The sequence below is a fragment of the Phodopus roborovskii genome, unplaced genomic scaffold (assembly GCF_943737965.1).
Source record: "Phodopus roborovskii unplaced genomic scaffold, PHOROB, whole genome shotgun sequence".
NCBI classification, from domain to species: Eukaryota; Metazoa; Chordata; class Mammalia; order Rodentia; family Cricetidae; genus Phodopus; species Phodopus roborovskii.
This window is the reverse complement of record NW_026126448.1, coordinates 14448399-14472578: the sequence shown is the minus strand read 5'-3', so window position 1 is coordinate 14472578 and position 24180 is coordinate 14448399. Positions and strand designations below refer to the sequence as shown.

At 52.5% G+C, this 24180-nt stretch overlaps 1 protein-coding gene across 15 annotated transcripts; it reads left to right on the top strand.

Annotated features, from left to right (window-relative positions):
• The first annotated feature begins 153 nt into the window (after nucleotides 1–153).
• Map7d1 (MAP7 domain containing 1) lies at nucleotides 154–23830 on the top strand. 15 transcript variants are annotated; one of them, XM_051188781.1, is made up of 18 exons: nucleotides 155–489; nucleotides 14168–14518; nucleotides 14676–14744; nucleotides 15382–15545; nucleotides 16126–16240; nucleotides 17593–17703; nucleotides 18923–19045; nucleotides 19142–19305; nucleotides 19414–19553; nucleotides 20951–21279; nucleotides 21546–21723; nucleotides 21811–21949; nucleotides 22048–22152; nucleotides 22393–22446; nucleotides 22620–22665; nucleotides 22766–22856; nucleotides 22938–23131; nucleotides 23231–23830. In XM_051188781.1, the coding sequence occupies exons 1-18, from the start codon at nucleotides 444–446 to the stop codon at nucleotides 23239–23241; spliced, it is 2430 nt and encodes an 809-aa protein (XP_051044738.1). In that variant the 5' UTR covers nucleotides 155–443; the 3' UTR covers nucleotides 23242–23830. The 15 variants fall into 15 exon arrangements, with proteins under 15 accessions (XP_051044735.1, XP_051044733.1, XP_051044743.1 ...); XM_051188783.1 differs by having other exon boundaries at nucleotides 157–489; nucleotides 16126–16231; nucleotides 22623–22665; XM_051188782.1 differs by having other exon boundaries at nucleotides 157–489; nucleotides 22623–22665.
• The last annotated feature ends 350 nt before the right edge of the window (nucleotides 23831–24180 follow it).

Sequence of the window (24180 nt, the reverse complement as noted above, 5' to 3'; positions counted from 1 at the left end):
GCGTTTGCCCTGCTACGGGTACAGAAGGAGCATAGTGAGGTTTCCCGTGCTGCTTTGCAGGGAGGAGTCAGAAACCCTTGGGTTGTGCCCACAGTGGCTTCTTACTCCATCACGGCGGGGGTGGCCGTCCCCTGCGCACTTGGTACGTGCGAGAGGCCAGGCCCAGCCCGGGCTGTACAATAGGGTTGGGCCGCGACCAGGACTGGGCCGGCGCGGGGCAAAGAAGCAGGATCGCGGTTGCGGAGAACCGTCACTGAGTAGCCGGCAACTCGTAGCTTCGCTGGCCACCGGCTTCTACCTCTTCCACACCGAGCGCTGCCGCGCCTAAGTCATTGCCCGCAGGGCGGGCCGGGCGGGATGCGCCGCGGGACCCCCGTCCTGGCCTCGGGCCGCCGCCGCCGCCGCCGCTGAGACCCCCCAAAACCTCCAGTGACGCCACAGCCATGGAGAACAGCCCGCGTGCGGAGCCCGGGCCGGGCGCACCCGCAGGTAAGCCGGGAGCCACTCAAGAGCGAGCCCCGAGGGAGGCCGAGCAGCCGCGGGGCGGCTAAGGATGAGGTTGGCGGCTGGGCGGGGACCCCTCCCCCGCCGCGCCCTCTGACCACTTAGAAGTTTAAAAATAAAGGCTGCGGCGGCCGCCGCGGCTCGGGGCCACGGACGCATCTTCTGACAGCTGCCTCCTCCCCCAACCTCGGCGCCGGGACGCACGGGGCATCGGGATCCGCGGGGACCCGGCCAGGGAATCGATGGGGTGACCCTTCTGCCGCAGCCCGGTGCCATCCTCTCTTCCCCACCCCCACTCTCCTTCGAGTTCCACCCCAGACTCTGAAGATCCTCTTTTACTGAGCTGGAGTTGTTGTCCCTCTCCATCCTCCGTGGGCACGTGTGACCTTAGCCTGAATGTGTGTGTTGGGGGGCCCAGACTCTCAGGCCTGGAACCCTGCATACCGAAGCTAGGCCCTTGTACCCCCACGCCCGGGCCCTGGCACAGACCTCGCCCCCACCCCATCCGTCCAGCTGCCGCGCAAAGGGCCTGTTGCTGTTGCCGGCCGACCAGGAGGGGAGGGAGACGAGGGGGAGGTCTTTAGCGGTGGCTGCCAAGTAACCCGCCGGATAAAGGCGAGGGGGAGGGGGAGGCGGTATTGTTTGGGGCGCGGGCGGGAGCTGGGGAGTGGGCCGCCTTCCCTGACGCCAGGCCTGCTTCAGAGCCCACCCAGTCCGATTTGGGACAGGAGTGGCAGAGGTAGATCTGCTGACCCTGCCGGCACCACTTCACTTCTTTGGGACCGGAGTCGCATTGTAGAATGAGGTGAAGGCTCAAGGATGGCACTCCCGACATGCCACATCATTCCCCAGACTGAGGTTTTTGGATGCTGCCTCCCCCCCCACACACACACATTTACACACTGCACGCGCGCGCGTGCGCGCACACACACACACACACACACACACACAGACACTTTACAGGGGCTGGACCACCAAAGCTCTCCTTCCCACCCCTCACCCCACCAACCACCAGTGCCCTGGACTTCTGCAAATCCCATTCGATCTGGGAGCAGCTGATGAGGGGGTGGGGACAGAATTCTGGTTGGGCCTGGTGTTGTGGGGAGGACTCTTTCTTCCTGGAAGGGGAGGGCAAAGCATGACTACTGAGGATCTCGTCCTGACCCACTGACGCAGAGGGGGGAGGTGGCCCCATCTCCCACACCTCCAGAGAGTCCCCAGACTAATCCTGCCACCTCCCTGTCCCCCTGGGGTGTGGGCCTAGGATGAAAGAGTGTCTGTGGGTGCGGAGAGCGCCTGAGATGAGGTGGGGCTGCTTGGCTGTGGGTGGGCTCCTCCCCCTGTCAGCGTGGGTGCTTGGAAGGGACGACGAAAGAGAGGACACAGAAGGGTGGTGGGTTTCAGGAGGTTTAAAGGCTGTGTTGGCAACAAGGGTGGATGGGTTTGTCCTGGCTCTACGGAGCCTGAGAGGGGACACCTAGGGAGGTCCAGTCTGTCTATCCATCTGCTTACTGGTACTCCACACCTGAGAGTCCTTGGCACTGGGGTGTGTACAAAAGCCTGAATGAGGGCATGGTACCGCCTCAGCAGTGGTGCGTTTATAATTAGGGCATTTGGATGGGTGGCCTAGACTGAGTATGAGGGCAGGCAGTGGGATGCTTGGCTATACTGAGGGCCTAGGTGAGAGGGGAGGGCCACATGCAGAGGCCTGGGTTGGGAAGACTCTTCTATACATAGGAGTCTAGATGGAGTCACATAAGCTGGATCGGGGTCCTGGCTTGTCCCTATACATTTAGAATCTGACAGTGACTGGCGCAATGGCCTAGTAAATGACTTGCTGTGCCCATAGTGTGTGCTGCGGAGACTTTGGGCCAATGGTCTAAGTTTCTGAGCATTGGTGATGTGACCCTGCTGTCTTCGGGCGCTTTTCCTGTACTTGTACGCTGAGTAATAACAAACAGCAGACAACATGGGGTAGGGGGCAAGGGTGGCACCCACTTTAGAGCCAAAGCCCTGGATGGAAATCCCAGGCAGCTGTTTCCTGGCTCCAACAGAGATTCTACCCCTGGGAAACAGAGTTTGTGCTGTGAGCCTCATGTGGTCCATGTGAGGGGCTGGAGATGATGAACCTAAAGGAACCTGGCACGCAGGCACCAGACACCCTCAATAAAGTGTGATTACCATTATTGTGGTTAGGCTCATTAGAACTGGTGCCAGCAGGGAGGCATGAGCTATGGGGGCGGGCAGGGCGGGAATTGGGAAGCAGTTCAGAGTGTAGACTCTAGAATCGGTCGAAGCTCCGTGTCCTAACCAACACTGAATGATGGGAGCATTTCTTAACCAGAGTCTCAAGTGTTCCCATCTATGAAATGAGAATAATGCTAGAAACGATACCTCGAACACATTAGGCTGTTTAAATGAGATGAATGCATTCACTTGCAGCCCCTGGTACCAGCCTAGGTTGGTTGGTTGGTTTTTTGAGACAGGGATTCTCTGTGTAGCCTTGGTTGCCCTAGAATTTGCTGTGTAGATCAGACTGGCCTCTTAACTCACAGAGATCGCCCTGCCTCTGCCTCCTAAGTGCTGGGACTAAAGGCCACCGATGTCTGGATTAGGTTTGCTTTTTATTACTATCATTTCTAATTCTATCAGAATTAGAATCCCAGAGATGGAGCACTATTAGAATGGTGTGTGTGTGTGTGTGTGTGTGAAAGAGAGAGAGAGAGACAGAGACAGAGACAGAGAGAGAGAATAGGGCAGAATACCAGGGGAGGGACTTGTAGACAGATGTGAGGCAGCTGGAGTGAATCTGGAGAAGAGAAGGCTGCTGTACCTGATGTAGGGCAGTAGCAGGAGGAGAGAAAACAGGAGACAGGCCTCACACCTTGTCCTATGGCCCCACCATGTGACAGCAGGGTGCTGGTTTGTGCTGAGGTGGTGGCTACAGCAATCCCAGTCCGCACCTACTGACTTAGTGGGAGAAGCAGATGTTTGCCTGCTGGCATAGTGTCGCAGACCATGGGATTTGTTTGTGGAAGGCCCCACAGAGCAGGAGGAAGCATTGGAGTGGATGGACCTGAAAGGGCCGAGTAGAAACTGGGGAGACTGGCCCAAGGGACCACATGCAACAGCCAGCATGGCTGACACCTCCTCCCAACAGTCCCCCTCCCTGGACTGGTGGGTTCAGTAATGAGGCCCTTAATGAGCCTCTAATGAGCAGTCATGCATATGCAAATGAAGAGTAAGGGCACTGGGCCAGCTTAGCCCTTCTCCCCTAAGGATGGCCACTGGCTATCAGTGGACAAAGGTGAGGTAAGGAGCTGGAAGCTGAAAGCGTGGTGGCACTTGAGGGCAGCTGGGGCAGGTCTCAAGTGTGAACGAGCTTGACCAGAGGCCATAAGCAGCTGGGAATCATGTCCTTGGGTCCCCTTTGGGCCAGAGTGGGAGTCCGAGAGGCAGGCTTAAATAATGCAGCTTTGTTGGCTGGTGGTGGCTCTGCCTGGCACCCCCGGGGCACAGCCTCCAGTGTTTCTCCCACCCCGTCAGCTGCTCCATTCCCCAAAGGGAGTAGGAGCTCAGGGTGGGGAATTCGATATTTCGTGGACCTGGGGAAGGAAGTGATTCCTTGCCTCTCCACATGTATTGTTATTGTCCCCTCCTCCTGCCATTTGTCCATGACCTTCTCTGTGCCAGTCAGTCAGTATATCCTGTGTACTCTCTTGTTTGCGCCTCATGACAAGCCCATGAGTTGGTTGCCCATTTTATATAGATGAGACCCAGAGAGGCGAGGTTGCTTGCCTAAAGTGACACAGCTAGGAACTGGCAGAGGGCAGGTGTGAAGTTTAGGCACCAAATCTTTATACAGATTTTTGACCAAGCAAGCCAGTGACAAGGTCTGGCCCACCACTTTTCCAAATTTTACTTCAGTAGACATCATGGTCTAGGGGTCCCCTGGTCATTTTTTCTTGCAGACACTGGTAAAGCCAGCTAGCTCTTGGGTTCCCTGTGAATCCTATCAGCTTGGAAACTGAGCAAATTAGGCTCAAGTGGTGATGATAGTCTAGCTAAAGGCCCATTCTCCAGGCATTGGGCTGGGGCTGAGGGAGGGACGTGGTAGAGCCTGAGCTGCGGGATGGGGTCATTTCCTGCCTTCCTAAAATAACAGGAAGTGGGTGCTCCTGATTGGAGGCCAGGAAACAATGGCCACCAGTCCTGCCAGGGAGCTCCTTCAGAGCCTCTGTCTTACTGAGACTACGGAAGCTTCAGCCTAGCTTCAGGACCCTGCCTTCTGCCTCAGGCGAGGCTGGCCGTTCCCAGTGCACTGCTTATAACTGCTATGTTCCTCGAGGCCAGGCCTGATGCTGCTGTCAGGAAACATTAAGGAACACCTGTCCAGACTCAGCCAGGCGTCCCTCAGGAATGTCCCCATTCTTCCAGATCTCTCTAGGAGGAGAAACCCAGGAGGCGGCCCCATATGATAGCAGAGTGAGGGTTGATGGAAACAGTTAACTTGAATCTGTGCAGAATCTGTGCAAACCCTACCTTTACCCTTCCCCAACTGTGTGGCTTTAGCAAGTGTCTCGATGTCTCAGAATCTGTTTTCCCAATTTGTAAAGTGGGGTAATAGTATCCCCCTCTTAGGACGATAACAAAGATTGAATGAACTAATGAGGTTATTATATACTTAGCTGGGCCAGCCACAAGCTTTAACTGCTACTGTTATTAATCAGACTTCCTCTGGCCCCAGGTAAAGCAATGCCCTGAAGGGGGAAGGCAGAAGCAACAGGGACAAGGCTAGAGAAATACACTGGGGGAATTGGCTCTCTATTTGCTGTGTTTCTGAGGCTTTGCCTGTGGTTCAGAGGGCGTACCCAGCTGCTTATGGGCATGTCTATGTGGGTGCATCTGTGTCTGTTTCAGAGTGTATGTTTCTGTGCATGTGAATTAGGTATTCAAGTCTTTCCTGAGACACAAGAATGTCTTCTCTCATCATTGTGCTCCCTCTCTTTCACTCTCTCTCTGTCTGTCTGTCTCTCTTTCTGATGTATATGTCTGTCTACCTCCACATGTCTTTGCTCTCTGCCTCTCCGTCCGCTTGCCTTTATCTGTGTGTCCTAATGTTGACGCCTCATAAGGCATTGCAAGAACAGGAGGTACTTATCTGTCCTGTCTCCTTAGTCTGCATCATGCCTGGGTTTCTCTGCTGCTCCCCTCAGCTCTCACCTGGACAAACTTTGCTCTGCCTTGGAGATGGACTTCCCTTCCACTCATTGGTCTGGGACCTCACTTCCTGCCTCCTGTTGGCCAGCCTGGGCAGGAGCCTGCCTATCCTGCATTCCTGAGCTCTTAGCTCAGGACCTGGCTGCCCCACCTGCACCCTTCACTTTTGTGGGGGAACCTGGGGGGGGGAACCACCGAATCACTTCCTTCTTAGGGAACAGGCAGGAGCCTGAGGGAATGATGACATGATACCTGACAGAAGCAGCATGACATAAGATTTTGTCATCAAGTACCACTGGGGTTCAAACCCTGCCCCTGACATGAACAATATTTAATGAGTAACAGTGGTCTTAGCTAGGAAGGAGGTAGGGGGATGTATGGTACTTTCCCTGTAGGATCGTTATAAGAATTGAGTGGCATAAGAGAACATGGCTTAGGAGTTGGCAGAGGACAGCAGGATCTTGATACGATTATGACATTTAGAATTTAGAGAAACATCTATGTCTGGCAGCACCTTGGAGGTCTTATTGTATACTCTGTTTTTTAAAACAGGGTTTCATGTAGCTGAGGCTAGACTTGCACACTTGATTCTCCTCCTGCCTTTACCTGCCAAGTACTGGGACTACAGGTGTGTGCCTTCATACCTGGCTTGACTACACACTGTGTAGGTAGTTTTCCACATATGTCTATCTGTCCATCTATCCATCCATCAGTTAAGATGTTCACTGATCAGACACAGGTTCCTATTGTATCTGATCTGGGCATGTTTGTATGTGTGTCATCTGGGCATGTCCTGTGTGTGTGTTTGTATGTGTGTGTGTGTGAGAGAGAGAGAGAGAGAGAGAGAGAGAGAGAGAGATCTGGGCATGTTCTGTGTGTGTGTGTGTGAGAGAGAGAGAGAGAGATCTGGGCATGTTCTGTGTGTGTGTGTATGTGTGTGTGTATGGGGTGTGTGTGTGAGTGTATGTGTGATCGGGCATGTTTTGTGTGTGTGCGTGTGTGTGTTGGTGTGTGTTGTGTGTGTGTGCATGTGAGAGAGAGAGATCTGGGTATGTTGTGTGTGTGTGTGTGTGTGTGTGTATGGGGTGTGTGAGTGAGTGATCTGGGCATGTTCTGTGTGTGTGTGTGTGTGTGTTGTATGTGTGTGTGAGTGTGTGTGAGAGAGAGATCTGGCATGTTCTGTGTGAGTGTGTGTGTGAGAGAGATCTGGGCATGTTCTGTGTGTGTGTGTGTGTTGTATGTGTGTGATCTGCGCATGTCTTGTATGTGCTACAGAAAGGACTAAGACTCAGTTTCTTCTCTCAGTGAATTTTCCCATTGACAGGGTGGACATGGCAGACACCTAGTAGGAGTTAGGGTGGCAGAAGAGGAAAACCTACATGAAAGGACCGCCAGGAGCTAGCACCCGTGTGGCAGGTCCACTGAGGGACTTGAGCCCATGTCTCCACAGACCCCAGATGCAGCCTTTTAAGGACTCTTGGAAAGGCATGACTTTCTGACACCACCACTTAACTAGCTCCTGCACCTCTGCCCTGCAAGCGTTCTTTGTGCCAAGAAATAAATACAAATTATCAACTGCTTATCCAGTCCTTAGCAAATACTTCTGGTGGATAGCAACATAGCAGAAGAAAATTGGCAGTGGCTAAAACCTCACAGTCTGGCACAGTCCAAAAGCAAGATAAAATAAAGGAACCTAAGGATCATATTTGATTGAGGTGAATAATCAGAGAAGAATCAATCATATTGAATAGATAATTAACCAGGAAATTAATTTGAATTAACACAAGTTGTACCAGATAATTCCATCCTGGTGACATTTTGTCCGGGTTGGCGCAATTCTGAGGGGATATTTGTATTCGGGGTCAGCAGCCTGCCAGGTCACGGAAGTAGTTGCAAGTGTCCTGTTTGCCTCTTGAGAAGTTTTTCTTGTTCAGCCGCTGGAGTAAACACTCATTATTATTTTTGTTAAAGTCTACCTGAGTACCAGACTCTGTTGAGATGGAGATCCTTTTCTTCCTTTCAAGTGTTTAACACTTCAAAATACATTTTCACACTGTTCTTTCTTTTTCATTCTCTCTCTATTCCTTTCCCTTCCTCCCTTTCTTTCTTTCCTTTCTTTCTTTTTAGACAGGATCTCTCTGTTATATAGTTTTGGCTGTCCTGAACTTGCTGTGTAATCCTGGCTTCACTATGTAGACCAGGCTGGCCTTGAACTCACAGAGCTCCTCCCTTGTGCTGAGATGAAAGGCATGTGCCACTACACCCAGCAGATCTATCTGTTCTTTATGAGAGGAAAATTTTTTCCTTCATATGTACCTGCTTTAGGCTAGGGTGGCTTCATGGTGTGGCACTTTGTTGTCATTCAAAGCTCTTTCTGACAGTCTCCGTGAACGTGGCATTTGGTAGCTGCTGCTGATGCAGCGGTGAGCAAAGCAGATGTGACCCAGCCCTTGTAGGGCTTCCTCACTGTCTCAGAGGAAGGAGCCACACAAAGAAACTTGACAATCTGTGACAGTGCTCCCAAGAGAAATTCCTAGAGCCACAACTGTGTGTAACAAAGGATTTTGTGCTGATCAGAGATGCCGGGAATGCCTCTCTGAAGAGATGGTGGGTAAACCAAAGGAGAAGGAAGCGTTAACAGAGAAAAGAAGGGAAAGAACATATGCAAAGGCCTGGTGGCAAAAGGAACTTGGATAGTTATCCCAACTTAAAGGAAGGTCGGTAGAGTTAGAGTTCAAGGGACAAGCAATGATCAGGGAAGGTAGAGATTGAAGATGAGTGGCGGAGAGCGATTGGGCCTTTAGACTGTGGCAAACTGGAGACTCAGCTCTAGAGTCTCACCTTTATCCTCGGAGCAGTGGGACACCATCGAAGTTTCCAGTGTTCAGTGGAGAGCAGAGTAGGAATGAATGGGTGTGGCAGAGTAGGACTCTGAAGTCCTCCAGGTAAGAAGTGGTGATGCTCTCTGCCAGGGTGGGGCTTCCTCGTTTCCCTAGTATTTATGGGGCATTTATGTCCCCATCTCTGTTGGCGCTAAAGATAAAAAGAGACAGACAGACAGTTGTGGCCCTTGGACAGCATAGGGTAGTAGTGGGGTTATTGTAAGGTAGAGTTTGTAAATCACATGTGATGGTGGGTACATGTCACCTCAGTTTTCAGGAGGTGAAGGCAGGAGGGTGGCTGGAGCTCCAGAGGTTGACGACAGCCTAGGCAACACATCTGGACCCCATATCTAAAAAGAGGCTTTGGTGGTGACCAGTTCTAGAAGATTGTGCTTTGCCAGGGAGATCAGATCCCACTGGTCTCTGCCCCTCTCCAACTTCAAGCCTCAGCATAAAGTGATTTTTGCCACAAAACAATAGACAAATATAAATAGAGAAAACAAAGGGGAGATGGCTCAGGGGAAAATGCCCTTTCTGCTCTTCTAGAGGACTAGAGTTTGGTTCTCAGTAACACACACACACACACACACACACACACACACACACACACACACGTAAACAAAAAAGAAATCTCAAAAAAGGTGTCACCAGTTTGTAGCCCCAGATACTCAGCCAGCCAGGGCAGGCCAATCAAGATTGCAAGGCCTGTCTGGAATCTAGAGAGTTCTAAGTCAGGTTGGGCAAGTTACCAAGGCTCTATCTCAAAATAAAAAGTGGCAAAAGCTGAGGATACAGCTCAGTGATAGAGTTCTTGTCAGAGGCTCTGGGGTCAAGCCCCAGTCCTGAAAACCAAAACTGAGGTTGATGTTTATGTAGAATGACTGGTGAAAATAGAGAGGAGAGGGAGTGTGCACAGGTGTGCACTGACACAGCATGCTGTGGGATCCAGGGATGAAACTCAGACTATGAGGCTTGTGCAGCAAGTGTGTTTACCCACTGAGCCATCTCACTGGCATCCTTTCAAATCAAGGCAGGCCTCGCTGAGAAATGAGACCTGCAGGGGTAAGGGAGTAAAGGCTAGCTGAAGCTGGGGACAAAGATATTCCTACAGAGGACTTGGAAAGTTGCAGCCCAAGGCAGAGGGACATAAGGGACAGTGGCTGGAGGGACTGAACTCCAGGAGAAGGGGACAGGGGAGATGAAGTCCCAGAAGTAACAGGCTGGAGAGGGAGGGGAGGTCCTGGAGAGCCTGTGCACCGTTGCGGCCACTTTGGTTGGGTTCTCATCTTCATGAGATGGGGGGATGTTCTGGGGATTTCGGGGAAGAGTGATGTGACATGATCTACTACTAATTGATCGCTCCAGCTGTTGTGCTGAGGAAAGAGCAAGGACAGGGGCAAGGGATGGAACAGGGCTGGGCCAAGGTGATGGAAATGGAGGTAGTTGCTGGGCCGTGGTGGTGCACAGCTTTGAACCCAGCACTCAGGAGGCAGAAGCAGGTGGATCTCTGTGAGTTTGAGGCCAGCCTGGTCTACAGGGCTAGTTCCAGGACAGCCAGGGCTACCCAGAGAAACCTGTCCTGAAAACAAACAAAAAGAAATTGAAGTAGTGAAGAGTGATTGGATTTGGGGTATATTATGAAAATAAAGCCCAAAGATTGGCTCAGATTAGATCGTCTGAGAAGCTACTAGCTAAGCTGGGAAAACCTGAGGTGGGAGTGGTTGAGTCTGTGACATCCGTGAGACATCTGGGGTGTCAGGTAGGTAGTTACAGGAGTGAAACTGGTCCTCAGGCAGGGAGAAGTCTGGGCTGGAGAAACAAATTTGGTGCTGTCAGCACAGGGACGGTTTTTAACATGGTGAGTCTGGATGACATCACCAGAGTGTGGGACCGGAGAAGAGGTGAACTCCTGGCAGCCCTGGGGCACACAGCAGCATGGAAAGGTTAGGAAGTCAGGGAGGGGCTGGCAGAGTGACACAAGTCCCAGCCGGCAGAGCAGAAGGAAAGCCAGCCCCGAACGGAGTGTGCCGTCTCCAGTTGAGTGAGACAAAGGCTTAGAAAAGCACCACAGGGCTGGCTGTGTGCAGGTCAAGTAAGAGTGAGACAGATAGCCAGCTCCCCAACTTAACATCCTGGAGGTCCCAGGATGGAGGTCTGGCAGAGGGGGAGTGGGTGGCTTCTTCCGGACAGGTGCTACTTGAGGAGGCCAGAGATGGTGTGGACTCAGAGGTTCAAATAGGTTTGGGGTTCCCACACATGGGTCAGCCTGTCGTCTCTACAGCCAGACCTTGACTGCATCTACTGCTGTACACCTCACTCCTGGCAGCTTCTCTTTGACCCAATAGTCAGGCCTTCCTTAGACACTCACCATCTTACCTGGTGGCTGTGATTTGCCTGGGTGTAGACAAACACCCGCCTTGCAAATTCCCTTGCAACACCTGTTAGCACACACAGGCGCTTGAGGAAGGACAGACTACTTACTTAAACCTCACACTCAGCCTTTAAGCTGAGACTTACACACCCAAATTTTGGCCTCAGGCATCCCTGGGTTCAAATCCTGTCCCACCAAATACTATTTTTACGACCCTGAACAAATCCTCTCATGAAAGGAGTTTTGCTTGCCTCATCTATGGAATGGGGGAAGTCTCCGTCCCCTACTGATAGCAAGGGGACTGTCACTAGTATTGCTGGTGAAGTTAGTTGAGGAATTTGCACCTGGCTGGGAAGTGACTAGGCCCAGCTCTGGTTGCTATGAAGAGCACCTGGTGTGGGACTGTCAGGGTTGAGGGTTGTGAGGCAAGGAAGACAAGGCCGCAACATGGGCTCTTACCTGCACCCTAGGAAGCTGGCCAGGAGTGAATGAGGGCGGAGTAGAAACCTGGGGTGGTATAATCAATCACCTAACATCCATACTATTTTACCTGATGCCAGAGGTCTGTGGAGAAGGGCCTAGAGCAAGGGATCTCAGCCTTCCTGATGCGACCCCTTAATACAGTTCCTCGTGTTGTGGTGACTCGCGAGCATAAAATTATTTTCCTTGCTACTTCATAACTGTAATTTTGCTACTGTCGTGAATTGTGGTGTAAATATCTGATATGTGACCCCTGTGGGAATCATGATTGGCATGCTGAGAACCATTAGCCTAGACTGGTGGTGACTCTGGGTTCAAATCCAGGTTGGATCATTTCCTAGCCACATGAGCTCAACTGGGTGTGGTGGCACATGCTTGGAATCCCAACGCTCAAAAGGAGGAGGCAGAGGACACCAGCTCTCACAAGGGCAGGCTAGACCTCTTAATGAGACCTTGTCTCAAAGGAAACAAAAGGACTCACCCTAGTCTGTCTGTGCTTTACTCTCTTGTCTTTGTGAACATGTCTTTATATATATATATATAGTTATATAGTTATATATAGTGTCTTTATAACGTCTCCTTCATAAACAGTGAGGTTAGAACTAGAGCATGTAAATAATATATAGGGAACACTCAGTAAAAGATAGATGTCAGTTGTGGTGCACACCTTTACTTTTAGTACTTGGACGGTAGAGGTGGGTGGATGTCTTGTCAATTTGGGGTCAGCCTGGTCTACACAGCAAGTTCCAGGACAGCCAGGGCTACATAGAGACCCAGCCTTCATTCTTATGTGTGTGAATGTCAGTGGCTGTGACGCAGGTAGTATCGATGCTTTTAGAAGAGCAGCTGTGGCTCAGATCAAGTCTGCAACTATCCAAGGTCACTCAGTCTGCAGGGAAACTGGGACCCATGCTTGCATTGTCTGGCTTTGAGCCCAAACCATTAGAGGCCTTCCTCCCAGAAGAGGGTATTTAGAGAACCAAAGACAGTTCCCTGGGGTATCTCCTCCCTGCACACACCTTGTCCCAGAGTTCCCAGAGCAGAGAGAGGACTTGGCATGGCAGACATCCCCATGTCACCATGATACTGTCTATTCCCACCTGTCAGTGCTGTGTCCTCCTAAGTCCCTAAGTGGCCAGAGGGCCCCGTGCAGATGGCATAAGGGCTCACTCAACGTGAAGAAAAGCATTTTCTGGGAGAACTGAAAGACAAAGACCTACAGGGAAAGGGAAGTAGAGGCACTTAACTAGGTTCATTTACCCATTTCACACAGAGGAGGTGGGCAGGGGGACAGAAGCTTGGAGTTGGAGTAGCATGCCTCTCTGTCTTGAGATAACACAATTAGAACAGGACAGTTAGCCTGCCATCTGGTTTTAACCCGTCCTTTGTGACATGCACACCACGAGTGCATACGCATGAGTATTTAACAAGTTCTCTTTTTTGAGACAAGCTGGCCTAGAATTCATTGTGTGGCTAGATTGACCTTGAGCTCACAGCAGTCCTTCTCCCTCAGCCTTCCAAGTGCTGGATTTACAGGTGTGTGCCACATGCACCGATGCATATTTATGCTGACGGGGAGGGAAGGAGGAGATTTGAGTCTCACTGTTTAGCACAGGCTTACCTCAAACTCATTACACAGTCAGACTGGGCTTGAACTCACAGTGGTCCTCCTGTCTTAGCTGTCAGTGCCACTGTGTTTAGCGGTATTCATACCTTATTTATATATACTTTTTAAAAAGATTTGTTTATCTTTATATGTATGGGTATTTTGTCTGTTTGTGCACCACATACACGCCTGATGGAGGTAGAGGTCAGAGAGGGTGTCAGATCCCCTGGGGCTAGTAGCATTACAGCTGGCTGTGAGCCACCATGTGGGTGCTGGGAAATGAAACCAGCTCTTAGCTACAGAGCCATCTCTCTAGCCTCTGATATTCATATCTTTAAAGATTAAATCTAAGGGTTACAAACAGGCATATCTATAGCTGGCTGCTCACCCCATTGATGACTTCGGCAGTGCACCTGTCCTATGAGTACCATGCTTTTGCCCTTTCTCTTGGTTGGCCCCATGTGTCCACCCCTGACATACTCTGTGAACTAACCAGTCTTTGAGTTGGACAGTGTGACCAGAAGCAGTGCAGAAAGATGATGGAAGGGGCAGCAAGGTGTCTCAGCGGGCAAATCACCAGTCTCCTAGCATGTAACCTCCCGTACATACACATACCTGCATACACACAAGAAAATTAATGCAGTTTATTTTCAAAGGGCAGAAAGAGAGGCAAGGGAGGCAGACAGAGAAACCAACGGTCACAGTTTGATGCTACAGATTTGTCCTCAGTCTTCCAACATACCTAATGTTCCATCTGCCTCTTTGTAACCTGCTCTTCCCTGCCAGACCCTTTCTTTGCTTTGCCGACTCCTGCTCATCCTTCAGATCACAGCTCAGTTGGCACTTCTTCGTGTGCAGGTTAACCGGGCCTGCCGCACTATGCTGTATGTGGTACTTCTCTGCTGCCATTGGTCTGTCTGCCCTCCTGGAGGGTGAGCTCCCTAGAGCCAGGAATCTGGCTATCGTCTCACCATTATGTCCTTAATATCTGGAATACAGTAGGCCTGACACATGGATAGAATGCCCATGAATGAATGAATACGTCCCTTGGGCAGATTGCTGTCTGTGCAAATCAACAGTCTGACCCTCTCTCCTCTCTTTCAGCTATGATAGCCAGGATCCCCGCAGAGCCAAGACCTTCTCCAGAAGGTGACCCTTCCCCGCCACCACCACCAACGCCTATGTCAGCCTTGGTTCCTGACACTCCCCCAGACACCCCTCCTGCCATGAAGAATGCCACTAGTCCTAAGCAGCTGCCACTGGAACCAGAGAGTCCCACTGGGCAGATCTCGCCTCGGCCAGCTCCCCCACAGGAAGAGTTCCCATCCTCAGAAGCAAAGAGCAGGGGACCTACCCCGCCAGCCACAGGCCCACGGGATGCCAGGCCTTCTCGAAGGAGTAGCCAGCCGTCCCCAACAGCAGGGCCAGCCTCAGATAGCCCTCCCACCAAGCAAGGTATTTATAATGTCCTCAGTGTTGGGCCGTGGGTTGGTCACGTGGAGTCTTCCTTGCTGTGGAGGATGAGGGCAGGAAGGTGGGGTGGGGCTAGAGGGGGAGTTGAAGCCAGTTGCCCCAGAAGACATTTTGACTCTCTGTTCTTCCCTCTGCTCAGATGTAAAGAAGGCAGGAGAGAGACACAAGCTTGCCAAAGAGCGACGAGAAGAGCGGGCCAAGTACCTGGGTGAGTGAGTAGTGAGTAGTGTTATCTTCATCGACATTCCTCAGCCTCCTGTGAATAAATAATACAGACTCTTCTACAATACTGTGTGTGTGCGTGTGCTGATCTCACTTAATCCTGAGCACATTTTGAGGAGGAATCAGGTTAGAAGAGATGACATCCCTTGCCTAAGAGCTGCTGAATAGCTGAGATCAGACCCAGACAGACCCTGTATCTAACCTCAGATCCATGGGCTACTCTAGTAGTTCTCAACCGTATGATTCATGACGGTAGTAAAACTACAGTAATGAAGTGCTAACAAGATAATTTGATGGTTGGGGTCACCACAACATGAGGAACTTTATTAATTATTAATGAGTGGCGGTGTTAGGAAGGTTGAGAACCACTGCTCTATACATGCCATCATATGCTGAAATCTGTCCAGTAGGCCCCCACGCTGGTGAACTCACTGGTCCTCCAGCCTGAGAGATGTGAGGCCAGTGCGGGAAACGGGTTTCCCTAGATCTGCCCTGAAACATGAATGGGGCACCTGAGAGTAGAGGCCTCACAGAGGCAGGCAGAAAAGGGGTGGCTCAGGGCTGAGGTAGCCAGCCACTGCGGGGAGCTGCTTCAGGCTCAACCATGCCCCTTTCTATCCCAGCGGCCAAGAAGGCAGTGTGGCTGGAGAAGGAGGAGAAGGCCAAGGCGCTTCGGGAGAAGCAGCTCCAGGAGCGCCGCCGACGGCTGGAGGAGCAGCGGCTTAAAGCTGAGCAGCGCAGGGCTGCCCTGGAGGAGCGGCAGAGGCAGAAGCTTGAGAAAAACAAGGTATGTTCTTGGCAATCCCAACCCTGTTCACACAGATCTTTAGGCCTGGGTAGAAGTGAAGTGCATACACACATCCATACATGTCCCCATGTGCTCTATGCCTGGGCAGTCCCATCTGCACCCACCTCTGTGGCTCTGTCCCATGGGTCATGCAGATGCATTTGCTCCCACATGTGCTTGGGACAGGCCCAGGGGTCTGTTCTATGTATGCAGATGTCTATGGACAACCCTACTTCTATCATGTGGATAGAGCCTGGTTTGAGCATTGTTGAGGCTATGAAGGACACGATAGCCTAGTCCTATCTTGTAGCCTCAGCTGAAAAAAAGAGCATGACCCTGCCCAGGAACTCCAGGCAAGGGGAGTCCCACCCATCCCAGGAAGTGAGTCAAGCCCAAGAAAAGCTCTTGAGAACTGTGGATAGGATCTGTCTATCACACATGGGCTTGAATCACAGTAGAGTCAGTAACTTTAGTCTCCTGCAGTGAGTCAGGAAGAGCTTAGGATGGGGGAAGACTTTCTCCCAGGTACAATGGCTGATTCTGAGCACAGACCGCTCCTTTTCCCCCTGCTGGATTCCAGGAGCGCTATGAAGCAGCCATCCAGCGGTCAGTGAAGAAGACATGGGCTGAAATCCGACAGCAGCGCTGGTCCTGGGCAGGAGCCCTGCAGCATAGCTCCCCTGGACGTAAGACCAGTGAGTGGGCTGGAAGGGTTGGGAGGTCTGGTGGGCGGCTGGGCAGGGCTGAGGCCTGGTGAGGTAGGGAAGGAACATTTTACACACGAGATGCTCGCTATTCCCTGCAGCAGATGTGTTTTGCTTCATGTATCTTCTGGAATGGTCTGTAAGCCCAATCATACCTTCCTAAGGACTTCCACTATCCAATCAGATGAATTCTGTCAACTCGGTTTGCTCCTCAAACCTCTGTCATCTTAGGAGTTGCTTAATGTGCTTTCCTCCTGTCAATCATTGTTAGTTGATGATATGTAGAAAGAGGATTTTAATGCTCTGCAAATCCTAGATGATTAAAGAAAGCTGTCACCCTCTGTTTCGGAAGGTAGTTTTTTTTGTCCGAGTTTTCTTCACATAGGCACATTATGGATTTTGGTCTGATTCCTTGCTGGCATGTATGTACCACTGTGCTCGGATGTCTTTATGCAGTGACAAGGTTCCGTATCGCATGTATCTTGCCTGGTGTATGTGCTCATAGATATGTTGTATAGCCCCCTCTGTAAGGCTGTGTCTCAGGCTTTGTGTACCTCAGTGAGGGCTCCTACTTGGGTTCAAACTCTGATACTTGTGTGACCTGACTTCTTAAATCTCACTTTCTTCATGTGTAAAATGGGGATAACAGCACTGCTTGCCTCCAAGGTTGTAGGTAGATGTTTGGAGGATCAAGTGAGGTAACATGTATGTGGTACCCAGCACAGTGCCTGGCCCATGGTAAGCTGTCATAGCTGTCATGGCTAGGTTACTTCATTATGTTTTTGCCTGTGTGCATCTTACTTGTGTTCCTCTGTTTGTGCTTGTCAATATCCCTTTGTGCATGCATAAAATACCCACCACTCTGTATGCCCATGTTTGCATGCCTTTGTCTTTTTTTAATCTAGAGAAATATGTGGATCTGTGCAACTGTGAACTGTGTAGGTCTTCTGTTTAGGAACGTCTTTGCATTGTCCCAGTATGTGGGTGTTGTATCCATAGCGCCTTGGCTGGGCAGTGTCAGCAAGTGCCAATGTTGGGTGGTTGTGGGTAGGGGTTGCAGCACCCAGCCCTAGGCAATGGCTTCCTCTGGTCTGGCCAGGAAGGCTATAGCTCTAGTTTTCCACCATTACTTCCCTCTGCTCCATTTCCAATCAAGGTTGTTTCTGATCACCTCCCTTGTCCCCTCCCTCTCCCAGGGCCAAGTCAAGCTTCCTCTCCCCCATCCTAGCCTGCCCACTCCTTCCTCTCCCACCCTGCCCTCAGAGCATCCTGCATGGAAGGCCTCAGTGCCCCCCCTGGCTCCCGTCCGGCCCGGCCCTAATGCCGTGTCTTTTCCCCTCCAGGTGGGAGCAGGTGCTCCGTGTCGGCAGTAAACCTGCCCAAACACGTGGACTCTATAATCAACAAGCGGCTCTCAAAGTCCTCTGCCACGCTCTGGAACTCCCCCAGTAGAAGTAAGAGGAGGCTCAGCCTTCCCCCTCCAGAGCCCCTTGTAGCCAGCCAGCCCCCTCCAGAGCTCAGCAAGAATACTCATCCCTGGAGCCCCCATACTCCAGGTCCCGTCCTACTCTATGCCACCCAGGGTTCTGGGCCCTTTCAGGGAGCTGGCATTTGGGTCTGGACCCCAGGACATAGTAGTATCCTGTAGGAGAGGAGAACTGAGACAAAGGACAATGACCTAGAGGGTAGAAAGCCTGGCAGGGCCTCAAGAGAGAATTAGGCTAAGGGCTGGGGTGGTAATGGGCAATCAGCTTTATCTCTAACCACAGCCAGCTGGCTGGGGCCAGCCTTAGACAGGTGGCTTTGCCCCCAAGTGTCAGGCCAGCTTGGGTACTAGGGTGGGGGTACTCTGTCTCCACCCTGGAGGGCCATGCAACCCTGCCATCTCTGCCTCTAGAGCACCTGCTTTGGCCTTGGCTGGGTCCAAAGTTGGGACCAACCAAGGTGGCACAGCTCCCGCGTTCCCACCATGCTCTGGTGCTTACATATGAAAGAACCATGGTTAAAGTTATTTATAAGTTTCTCTAGCTTTTATTTGGTTGCTCTGTTGCCTAGCAACCAAATCAGCTGCTGCACCAACCCCACCTGACTGAAGCTTAAAAATAACACAGCAGCTGAAGGGACAGAGCAGGGTAGCCCAGGGCAGCCGGGCCCTCAAGCAGCCTCTTTGGTATACTCCTAACGCCTGGTTGGAGGAGCACAGATTCTCACTACCCCAGACCCAGGAAGCATGCCCCTCCCGCCCCCAGGCCAGCATCATGATGAGGACAGGAGAGGCAGGCCCTACTGTGGGACCTGGGAGAGGGCAATTGGTCTTCCCTAGATCCTGTTTGGCTCCTTCCTTTGCTTACAGCACTCCTAAAGTGATGCAGGGTGTTGGCCTAGGATCCCCCCACACACACTCCCCGGTTTGGGGAATTGAACCTAGGGCCTCTTGCATGACAGCCAAGCGCTCTACCTCTGAGATATATTCCCAGTCCCTTGCTCAGTGTGTTGTTGCCTGTGTCTGCAAAAGGAAAACCAGATCCCAGGGAAGAAATGTGTGACCCTGCGTGACTTGGGGTGGGGGTAACAGTCCTCTTGAGAATCCTTGGGCTCTTATGGGTTCAGTGCCTAGTCTCCACCTTTGCCTCCGCCCGCCTTGACCTGCTCTACCTGGTATTTTCCCCCCAGATCGCAGCCTGCAGCTGAGCGCATGGGAGAGCAGCATTGTGGATCGTCTGATGACGCCCACCCTCTCCTTCCTGGCTCGGAGTCGCAGCGCGGTCACGCTGCCCAGAAATGGCCGCGACCAGGGTAGGGGCAGCGGCCCTGGGAGACGCCCCACAAGGGGCCGGGCAGGGGCCAGCCTCGCGCCTGGGCCGCACCCCGACCGCACTCATCCCTCTGCAGCCGTGCCAGTGTGCCCACGCTCAGCCTCTGCCAGCCCGCTAACGCCTTGTAGCGCCCCTCGGAGCGCGCACCGCTGCACCCCGTCCGGGGAGCGCGCGGAGCGACGCAAGCCTGGTGCCGGCGGCAGCCCCTCATTGGCTCGCCGCCGGATGGAAGCCGTGCCGGTGAGTGACCAACCGCATGATCTCAGCTTAGATGGGGACAGGCTAAGCTGGGCTGGAGTGCGGGTACTCTGACCTCTCCTTCTCCGCGTTCCTATCCCACGCCTCCAGGTGCAGAAAAAGGAGAAGAAGGACAAGGAGCGGGAAAATGAGAAGGAAAAGAGTGCCCTGGCCCGAGAGCGCAGTCTCAAGAAGCGCCAGTCGCTACCAGCGTCTGTGAGACCCAGGCTCTCTACTGGTGCTGAGCACAGGTGGGCGGGGCTCCGCGCCTCACCTGGCCATTCCTTCTGTCAATCATTTCCAAATACTTGAAGTTACTAAAGCGCAGGTTTTCTGTTTTCTTGTTCCCGTTTCTTCCTCTCCCCCCTTTCTTTGAGACAGAAGCTCCAACTCTTGAGCTCCCAGACTCTTACCTATATGAGCTCAATACTGGGAATAGAATCCCCCCCGCCTCCTACATGCTAGGCAAGCACTCCATCACTGAGCTATATCCCCAGCCCCTTTTTATTTAAGATAGCATTTCACTAAGTTGCCCAGCCTTGAACCTGTGATTTTTCTAAAGTAGCTGGGGTTATAACAGACCTGTGCCACCATACCTTCCCAGTGTGTGTGTGCATGTGTAGGTCAGAGGACAGCTCTTAGAAATCCGTTCTCAACCATGCAGGGTCCAGAGATTAAACTCAGGTGGTCAGGCTTGGTGGCAAGCACCTTTACCTGCCAAGCCATCTCACTGGCCCCTTTTTGTTGTTCATTGAGCAAGAATGCCATGTATCCTGGACTGACCTTTAATTAGCTTCTTAGCCAGTGATGACCTTGAATTTATGATCCTTCTGTCTCTACCTCGCAAGTGCTGGCATTACAGGGCTGTGTGTATGCTCAGCAAGTATTGTGCCAACTGAAATTGCACCTCTAGCCCTTGTTTGTTCTTTGTTGTTTTTGTGAGGCTGGGTCTCCTTAGGCAGTTCAGGAAGCTCTTGAACTAAAGCTGGGCCTAGGCTGGCCGCGAACCCCTGGCCGTCTGCCTGCCCTGCGTTTTCACTTTTCCTCCTTCCTTCTTTCTGTCCTTCGTCCTCTATCCCCCCTTTTCTCTCTTTCATGTTTTGATTATGGACACCCCACCCCCAGCTCCTATAACACTTGATAAGCAACTCAGTATATACTTAATCAGTGAACAGCGTAACCCTGTGGTGTTCTGGGTGCTGAGGACACTGGGCTAAACCAGGCTTGGCTTTGCTCTACTAAGTGTACATGCTGTTGGGGAGGCAGGTGTCAATCAAGAACTCTCCAAATGAATTTATAATTGCAAACTGAGAGGAAATGATAACACTTTGTGAGTGAACGGGAGGGAATGCAACCCAGCCTGCAGAAGGTAATATTGGAGGCTGGTAAGATGGCGCAATGAGTACAGGCCTTTGCTGTGTAAGCATTATGAGCCGAGTTAAATCCCTGGAATCCATGGAAAGCTGGAAAGAAAGAACCACCTCACTAAGCTGCCTTCCTGCTTCCCATACCTGCTCACACGTGCACAACCTACACAATAAGAAATAATCTTTTTAAGGGAATACTCCAAAGAGGTGACATGTGGGGGGAGGCGAGTGCCTCTTCAGGCGCCCTGCCCTCTGGATTTAACCCCTTTCTTCTCTCTTAGCCCTAAGTCCAAGGCCCGGCCATCCTCTCCCTCTACAACCTGGCACAGACCTGCCTCCCCTTGCCCCAGCCCAGGACCAAGCCATGCCCTTCCTCCAAAACCACCATCCCCGCGAGGCACTACTGCATCGCCTAAGGGGCGGGTTCGGAGGAAGGAGGAGGCAAAAGAGAGCCCCAGCCCATCGGGGCCTGAGGACAAGAACCACAGCAAGAGCAGAACCATCGAGGAGAAGGAGTCAGTGGTCCTGGCTTCACCAGCATCCTCACCAGCGCCCTCACCCACCCCAGCCCAGCTTCAGAAGGAGCAGCCCTCAACAGAGATCCCTGCAGGTGCACAGGAAGTGAGGGTGGGCAGGGCAGAGGTGCCATTTTTTCCTCTCTGTGGGAAGTGGGACGCCACAGACACTGGTGTTGAGGGACAGGAAGAGGGATCTCCTGCTCATAACAGTGCCAAGTCTCGGACACAGAGATGGGAGAAATTGGACTGAATGAGTGGGTGGGTCATTGAGGAGGTCCAGAAAGCATATGGGTGTGTAGGGGTGATGGCGTTGCCTGTACCGCCTTGTGCTGATTCCTGGTCTTGGATCTTACTCCAGACACCGCTGTCCCGACTGCCCTTCCTACCGCTGCTCCTCCCGTAACTCCTAGCAAACCTATGGCCGGCACCACAGACCGAGAAGAAGCCACCAGGCTCCTGGCTGAGAAGCGGCGCCAGGCTCGGGAGCAGAGGGAACGCGAAGAACAGGAGCGGAAACTGCAGGCTGAAAGGGACAAGTGAGTGTGATCGCAGGGACTGTGCGGGTCCCCTGTAGACCCTGAAGAAGAGGCACACACCAAGCTTGAGTTTTCTGGGTCCTCCAGGCGAATGCGGGAGGAGCAGCTGGCACGGGAGGCTGAGGCCCGGGCTGAACGCGAGGCTGAAGCTCGGAGGCGGGAGGAGCAGGAGGCTCGAGAGAAGGCACAAGCTGAGCAGGAGGAGCAGGAGCGGCTGCAGAAGCAGGTACCTGGGCGGGTGGGAGGTGGGGGTGGGCAGATCTTGGATGTCTCTAAGTGGATTTGGCCAGTAGGGAGCCCAAAGCTTATGGAGGTCTTTGTCAGAAAGAGGAAGCTGAAGCTCGGTCCCGGGAAGAAGCTGAGCGCCAACGTCTGGAACGGGAAAAGCACTTCCAGAAGGAGGAGCAAGAGAGACAAGAGCGAAGAAAGGTGTGTGGGCCCTGTAAGGGCTGGGGGCTGGGTCCTGTTGGGGGCGGGGCTTGGGCCTGGCTCCAGTTCCTGCAAATATTAGCAACGAACCAATGGGCCTGGGCTTGAATTTGTAGAAGATAGAGCAAGGAAGTTCTGGTATGGGCTGTGAGGTACCAGCTCTAGAATAGGCCAGCTGGTGAGAAGTTGAGGATTCAGTCTGGGTGGGGCCTAACTAACTACCTTGGGACCTCCCCACAGCGGCTGGAGGAGATAATGAAGAGGACTCGGAAGTCAGAAGCTGCTGAAACCAAGGTCAGGATTCTCGGATTGCGGAGTGGGAGTTGGGGAAAGGAGCTTGCAAAAGAGGCTTCAGAGCCAAGGAAGAAAGTGACGGAGGAGGCTTTTCCGACTGAGAGGGGAGGGGTTCGGTAGAGTGGTAGAATGGGTTCACACAACCCTGCGCCTGACGGCTCTTCCTTTCGAAGCAGAAGCAGGATGGAAAGGAGACCACAGCCAACAATTCCGGCCCAGGTAAAGCCCCTGCTCGCTCTCCTCATTTCCTTTGCCCTGAGCTCCACTCCCACCCTTCAACAGCCCCTAATTGATGTCCTTTTCTTCACCATCATGATAGACCCTGTGAAAGCTGTAGAGACTCGGCCCTCTGGACTACAGAAGGATTCTGTGCAGAAAGAGGAGCTGGTCCCTCAGGAGCCACAATGGAGGTACCAGCTCCCAACCCCAGGGACTCGGAGCCAGGCTCCTCGGGGAGGTGAGGTGCTAACCCTGAACCCCTACATCCACAGTCTGCCGAGCAAGGAGATGCCAGGGTCCCTGGTCAATGGCCTGCAGCCTCTCCCAGCACACCAGGAGAATGGCTTTTCCCCAAAGGGAACCGCTGGAGAGAAGACCCTGGGTCGAACACCGGAGGGACTCCTCCCGTTTGCAGAGGCAGAAGCCTTCCTCAAGAAGGCAGTGGTGCAACCCCCACAGGTCACAGGTAGGCACTGTAAGGACCCTGCTGCTGGACCCCCACAAGAGCCCATCCCCCAACCTGGAAGTCCCCGTCCCTGACTTGTTCCCATCTCCTTTCCTTCAGAAGTCCTTTAAGCACTGGCCTTGGACCCGGGTGCAGCTTGAAGGTTCCTATGTATCAGCTCTTGGGTGTCTGGAAGAGAAAAGAGAACAAAGACGGAAGTGGCCTGGGTCTCCCCCTCCCCCCGGGGGTGGGTCCTCTCTGTTGTTTTTAATCTGCACCTTATAGACTGATATGTCTTTGGCGGGAAGCAGGCTCTGCCCCTCAGTGCATTTGTGTGCTCACACACTCAGACACCCATCTTCCCCATACACACATACACTCATAGCCTCTCTGGCCTCCCCCCTGGGGAAGGACCACTAGTAGTGTTTGCCTTGGTTTGGTGGGGTCCAGTGGATGTGAATACTGTAAATAGCTTATGCTCAGACACCTCGACATGGAGGAGGCGGGTACAGGAGGCAGCCCCTCCTCCCAGGGCTCCCTGGGGATCTTCCTCTATTTAACTGTAACCGAGGGAGAGCCCAGGTCTGGGAATGAGGGGGGCACCTTGGGCCACTGAATACTGGTTGCTTCAGGGGTAATGCCCCCTGTCCTCGCCTGGAATCAGTGTTATTACATCTGATCAAACTTCTCCAGAAATAAAGTGAGAATAATTCTGCCAAACCCGTGTGTCTTTGGAGCTGGGGGTGAGGGCAAGAACCGGTGACCTGAGTTCTGAAACCTTGAGGAGCTCAGGGCTTGGGGCTGTATACCCCTCACTGGTGGAAGCAGTCCTGGACTCCCTGTCGTATGGTCTTCTAAATTTAGCTATGAATTCATTCATTCATTCTCTCAACACATTAACTATTGCACATAACCCTGCAAGTACAGTAGTAAGAAAGACATAACCAGGACCGGAGAGATGGCTCAGCGGTTAAGAGCACTTGACTGCTCTTCCAAAGGGCCTGAGTTCAATTCCCAGCAAACACATCCATAATGAGATCTGGTGCTCCCTTCTGGCATGCAGGCATACA